Raw genomic sequence first — 6,499 nt, 5'->3', positions numbered from 1 at the left:
ATGAAGGAACTGAGAAGCTAGGATTTGGAATCCAGGTCTCTTGAAATGAAGGCCTCATTTCCGGAAAAGCATGTTAGAAATCCCTTGAGGAGGTTACATTATCAATAAGGCCTTGAAGTTCTAGGAAAAAGAAAATAAGAACAGGCTTAAATGGAGTGAGGGGTGGAGGGTATAGCAGAAAGGTCAACACTGGCCTCCAGGGACCAGACGGGTAATAAGAGTAGATAGAGCAGGCACCACGGAACAAGAAAAATAGAAACATGGGTTTAAAAAGTCACTTTCTCTGGTATAAAAGAAATATGGCAATGAGTCAGGGAGACAACTAGTATGGTAGTGATTACGGTAGAGAGGTCCTTGCAGATTGTTGCCAAGCAGAAACTTAGGCCCAGTTATGCCAGATATTCAGTGTTTTTCAAGACAGCTATTTCTTGATTTTTTAATGTTGTTAACTAATTAAAACTTAAAACTCACTATCAGCCAAATAAGACCTTCCTTTTGGGCGAAATCAAATTGTTGGCTTCTTGTCTAATTTGTGTTAGGAATTGCTCTAAGCTGAAGTGAGGAGTTTGTGAACTGTATGACCTCAACTTTTATGAGAACATTTCTTCACTGGCAAAATGGGGACAATATTCAGTTAGCTTGTAAGACTCGAAACAATGTCAAGATCCTTTATAGCAACTCTAGAAAATGCGAACTGATCTATAATGACTATAGAATGCAGGTTAGTGCTGGGGCACAGTGAAACTTATGGGGGTGACGGGTATATTCACTATCTTAATTGTGGTGATGGTTTCACGAGTGCATGTATATAAAAAATTATCAAATTGTACACTTTAAATAGGTGTAGTTTATTGTATGTCAATTATACGTCAATAAAGTTGTTAAAAAAAACAAAACAAACCTTTTATAGCAGGAGCAGGCTGCAGCGATTTTTATTTCTATTAGACTAACAAGTTTAAATACCCTTTCCTCATTCACCTCCAAATAATCCAGCCTAGGTTCACTCCAAACCAAAAGAGACGATTTAGAACTTTGCAACAGATTTTTATTTTTTGCTTTATATCTATTATTACAGTGTTTGAAACCTAAAGAAATACATTTCTCTTCAAATTTGGATGTGTATATAAATATCATTTGTCTGGACTCAGCACACTCAATGCCATGGTTTCTTGGCCTATGTCTGCTCTAAAATCATCAAGCTGTGTCTGTCTACCCAGGGGCCCTGAGAACATGGAAAATAGCCAGAGAGTTTATGGTTCTTGGAAAAATAAAAACAAATGAATTAGGAAAGAAATACCAGTAAGAAGGAGAAGGGCTGGATTCACCTTCCTAGGGTCTGTAGCTGGGAACCAACCTGTTTTGGGGGACATCTGCTTTGCTGGATGGTTGGGGTCCTATACCTCCTTTTCCTTCTCTAGTGATAAAATCAAAGGCAGTTTCCACAAAAGCTGGATAAAGAAGCCAATACCCAACTCCAGGGCCTGAGGATGCTAAGGACATCCTCTGAGGCAGAGGTTCCTAGTCAGTCTCAGGGCCTCTTAGGTATGCCTTCCTTTACTGCCCCAGAGCATGCAGACAGTTTTCTCTCCCTAAGCCCAGGGGCTGAAAATCTGACCCGCTTAGGGGAGTAGGGCTAGCTTTCAACAGAGGGGTTCAGGTAGTGCTAATGTGGACATAAGAAGTCAGGCTGGCCCAGAAGTAGCCAGGTAGGCCCAAAACCTTTATAGCATACTATGCAAACCTCTCTCCCAGAGTGTCTGGGCCCCAAATTTAAGTCAGTAACTCTCAAAGCCAGTTTTGGTTCTGCACATAGCCCAGATCTAATGCAAAATGCCCTCAGAGGAAAAATAACAGCTTTAATACATAAAGTTGGTTAGTCTTGACTTCAGTTTCCTCCCCTGCCATGGTCTTATCTGGGGTAGGGCTAAGGGATAGGCAATGGGATGACTGAGTCATTACCAAGGCCTTGGCCAAAGAGCATCTAGTGTCTGCCACATGGATCCCTGTAGGGCCAATTCTCGCTTGGGGGCTTAACAAAAGAATCTAAAAGCTAAGACACAGAAAAAATACTGGATAAGGTTGGTCTAGAATGTGCAATCCTAAAACAGCTGTGGAAGAAAACTACTCTGAGCAGTTTCATTCCCACACTCGTGCACTCCTGGAGTAGTCCTGGCCTGGAACATATTGCCACTGGTTATGAACATTTCTTTCCTATGGTTCAGCATCCTGAGCCTTGTAACCCTCCCCCAGGCTGCCAGGGAGGCCAGCAGGCAGGCACATTCAAAGAAAGGCTTTTTTCCTCCATTGCCCTTGTACAGAGGATAGAAGCAATTTTTTAAGGAACTACTTTGTACACCTAAAGCAATGTCTCTGACATTAGGCTGGCCCCCAGCTGGGCTGTTCTCCTTATGACCCTGCAGTGCCTGCAGGGACCTGGAAAATAGGAGAATCTAGAATCTGAGCCCATAAGATGACTCCATGGAGGAATGCCTAAGATGATGAGTGAGTCTAGGGGAGGAGAGGAGGCCTGAGGAAATGAGGGTTGCCTTCAAAGAGGGACCTGGGTTGAGGAAGGAATTATTGCTAGGCTTTCATCTCCTTCCCTTCTAGTTAGCTAGAACACGGATAGCTCTAGGGTGCAGGGGGAAGGAAGGCAAAAAGGAGAATATGGAAATCCAGTTCATTCTGCTAGATGGTTTTAATTTTAAACTGGTTTGGCTTTAGTGAAATAGAAGGTCTGTGCTGAGAGCCTTCTTTCCCTCTTCCTTGACTAAGTATAATTGCAGCTACAGATTTGTGTAGTTCAGCTCCAGAAAATAGGGTTCCTGGAAGAAACAAAGAAGGTGCAAAGAACAGATCTAAGGGTTCTAGTAAGGGGGAACACCAAGGGCCCCTGAAAGCTGGGGTCATCAACACCTGCTCCTTGGGAAGGTCATTTGTGCCCACTGCCCCAAATTAACTAGGCTGGTCAGTTGAGAATAAAACCCATGTGGTTCTACTAGAAGGCAGTCACAGGGAGTAGCTGGGAGCTGAAGACCAAAGACCCTTTTAGTACTAGTGAGCTGATCTGGGAGTGGAGAGGGCCCAGAGGGGCTGGCAATAAATAGCTGGCACAATTCAAAATAATATTTGAACATTTTAGCTAAGAAAAAAGCCCCCTGTCCCCTTAATCCACATCTAGATTCCTCCACCCTCACTTCTGTAAATCTACAACCAGAGATCTTAACAGGGACATACCAGCCATGTGCCAACACAGGAGGATTCCAACATGTCTAGGCTCCTCAGTTATTAGTAGGCTGGGAAGCCTCTCCATCCCTGCAACAACCATTCAAAAATCTACCAGAAAGCCACTGACCTCACTAAGAGGTTACTGGGGTCCAGATAGGGGCTGACCACAAGATGGCTGTCAAGCCTGGGATGAAGAAGTAATTTTTTGCTTCCAAAGATGGCTAAAGGAGAGGAGGAAACACAGAAGACCTGTGTATGCTTGCTGGAAGAACTTCATCTGTTGACTGAAGGGGTTTTTGGAGAAAGAATTGGAAAACATGGTCTGGGAATGACACTACAAAGGAGAGCTCCTAGAGGCCACTTTCCTCTGACAAGAAATGTGTCTTCACGTTGTACCTCCAGGGACACTTCAGCCTTTGAAGTACTTGGAGAAAAATGGCTTCAAGCACCAGCTAGATGACCAAAAAAGTCTTCCATCTGGTACAAAGCTCAGATCTAAAGCCGAAGTGGACTTTGGAAGAACAGTTAGGAAAGCAGGATGTGTAGGTCTCACACTAAGAATTTGGCCATAACGTCAGAGACATTGAAAAATTTCTTCTATCCTCTGGATAAGGGCAATGGGGAAAAAAGCCTTTCTTTGAAATATAGGAGAATTCTTTTGTAATGGAGGCACCAGGCCAAGTGAAAATTTGTCCTGTCCCTTGCCTACCTGGGAAATTGTGGGTTGGTAGTAATCGTTCCCAAGTTGACAAGTGGCATCTGACTCACCAGCGCAGAATAGCGCTGGTGTAACTTTCCAGTGATAATTGCCAGCCCCAAATTACCTTGCTCATAGAACGGCCCTAGAGTTGGACCTTAACACTAGAAGGAGATGGCAAATCCAAAACCAATGACCCACAGTGAACACCCAAACTTTAAACCTATAAGCAGAGGGGGATGGGTTTCACCTGAGCCAGAAGGGGATATATAGGCATGGGGGCAAGAATGGCACTGTTTGGGGAAAGAAAAGTCAGCTTGGAGCAGGGCCTCTCTCTAACTGACCACAGTGGGACGGGCGGGGAGGGTCAGATTGTGCCTTCAGCAGCTCCACACTTGGTCTGTATTTAAGCTGACAACTTTCTCCACCCTGATCCCTGACAACTGGGGTTTATTATCATATGTAATCCACCCAGAGGCACAGGGAAGCCATTGAGGCACTACACTAGCTTTACCCAAAGAGAAAGAAAAGGCAAGTTGTCACAAGGAAGAGTAAGACCCAAACCAGGTACCACGACCCCAAAGAGGAAGATACCAATAGCTCTCATGAAAGTACTAGGCTGCTCAAGTCTCTGTGATGATAGGAGAGGCAGCCATGTGTGATAAGTCATGTGAACAGGGGTCTTGGAGACTGAATCTGAGAAGGCAGACTGCTTTCTGGGTTTCCTAACGTAAGTAGGATGCTCAGCAGTCAGGACTTCACGAGGCCCTGGGGCATCCTTGCTCCCTTCAGGTACTAGAACAATCAGATGAAGCTGTCCTGCTATATAAAGGTTCCAGAGCTGAGGGTTGGTCCCAGGTGGTGGCCCAAAACCCAAGCAGAGAGGGAAAGGACCAAGCTCAGGCCCCGTGAGTGTGGGGGCTTCCACATCTCTTTTTGGTCTTCCTCACAGTATCCTACTTAAAACAATTACAGACAGTTCCTCCTCTTGAGACCAATTACAATTAACCTACCTAATATATAGAATATAAAAAAATACAGAACTTTTTGACATTCTCTCCTTTGGAAGTAAAATATACATGATCCAACTATGGAAGAGGAAGAAGAAGAAAGGCCAAAGGCAGGGATCCTTGGCTATCCCAATACATGACACTCTCACTCCAACTTCCTCTGAAATTTAAGGGTCACCAGAGCAAGGACCATCTTCTCCGCAGGAGAAAGGAAGGACCACAGCCTCCCATCTCGTGCTTAGGAGAAAATACAGCCACCTCGGAGGATCATTCAACTCCGGGGGGCAATTTTCAAGTAAACAAATGAAGTTGGGTCGCACCTTTTGGAAGGTGGGTAGGAAACATGGGATCAGTAGCGACGCGTGGGAAGCCCCGTCTGAAGGCCTGTGCTCCTCCCCTCCATTCCCACTGGAGTATTTGTCCCAGGAAAGTGAGGGGGATCTCCCAAACTAAAGAGGTCTGGGCAAGGGGTCAGAGGGAAGAAAGGACATTTGCCTCATGGTAGCCTCCCCATCAGCCTCTAGTCCCAGACAATGCTGACAGCCAGGATTCCTAAAACCAGGACCTCATGGCTCTTGAGAAAAGCAACCTTAATACAAGAAAAATGTGCAAAAGAAAAAAATTAAATAACTCAATCCAAGCATACAAGATTAATATTCTGTCAGAGCAAGAACACTTTGTTTTGGATTTCTCCCCTCCCCTCCCACCCCCCACCTCTGGAATATTCCATCTGCTCAAGTACCCAAGATAAGTTACAGAGATCAGGGCAGAGGACTGGGAAGGATGAAGAAAAATAAAAGGGAAGGAAGTCACCACAAAAGAAAAAAATAAAAAAAGGTGCAAAATTGATTACCTCAGTCCTCCTTTGTCTACCCCTGGGCTCCTGGGTTAAAGACATGTGTGCAGCCAAAATATAGTGTAAGGAAGAAAAACCCAACATGTCCCCTTCTTGTCACAAAACCCAAATGTGAGCCTCAGATGGTTCTGTCTGTCCAGAGGGTGCGCCCTCCAGGGAAGGGGGTGGAGCAGGTCAAGAGCACAGTCTCCAGGGCAGCAGAGGTGTGTGGTAGCTGATGGTGGGGGGGCTGGTTTCCCGCCCACCAGAGGGCTGCTTTTCCGCTGGCTGGTGGTGCTTCCCATCCCCTCCCCTCCCCGGAGGCAGACATTATAGCTGGAAGCCCTCCATGGGGGCCTCAGGCTGCTGGAAGATGAACTGCTGTTGCGTTTCATCCACCTGGGGAGCCAGGCTGCTGTCATCATCTTCTACGCCAAAGTAGTGCTCAATGAGGTCAAAGGCCTTCTGGTAGATTTCCTGGTTCTCGTGGCTCTGGAGAAACTCAATTTTATCTAAGCCTTTGGTGGCAAGAAGGAAGGAGGGAGAAGAGTGAAGTCTGAGTGCTTTTCTATGAGAAGTTGAGCCCATGTAACATTTTTCTACTTTTCCTTCCCTGAGATGTTAAGTGTTTACAAACTTAAGTTAATATAATCAAATCACTCTTTGACTCCTAAAACTACATAATCCCAAAGGAAAGAGACCAAAATGACAGTTACACATCAGAGGTTC

General features: G+C 45.2%; 1 protein-coding gene across 5 annotated transcripts in view; it reads right to left on the bottom strand.

The window, feature by feature from the left end:
* Positions 1–1,023: 1,023 nt before the first annotated feature.
* KPNA6 (karyopherin subunit alpha 6) overlaps positions 1,024–6,499 on the bottom strand; it is a 58,371-nt gene continuing 52,895 nt past the window's right edge. For all 5 annotated transcript variants that reach the window (XM_003415458.4, XM_010595159.3, XM_010595160.3 and 2 more), the window contains one exon: positions 1,024–6,288. In XM_003415458.4, the coding sequence (XP_003415506.2) occupies positions 6,101–6,288 (188 nt within the window). In that variant the 3' untranslated portion in view covers positions 1,024–6,100. The remainder of the gene's footprint in view (positions 6,289–6,499) is intronic.

Source organism: Loxodonta africana, chromosome 3 (assembly GCF_030014295.1).
Source record: "Loxodonta africana isolate mLoxAfr1 chromosome 3, mLoxAfr1.hap2, whole genome shotgun sequence".
In the NCBI taxonomy this organism is placed as follows: domain Eukaryota; kingdom Metazoa; phylum Chordata; class Mammalia; order Proboscidea; family Elephantidae; genus Loxodonta; species Loxodonta africana.
Note: the sequence above shows the minus strand (reverse complement) of the source record. Positions and strands in the feature narration are given on the sequence as shown.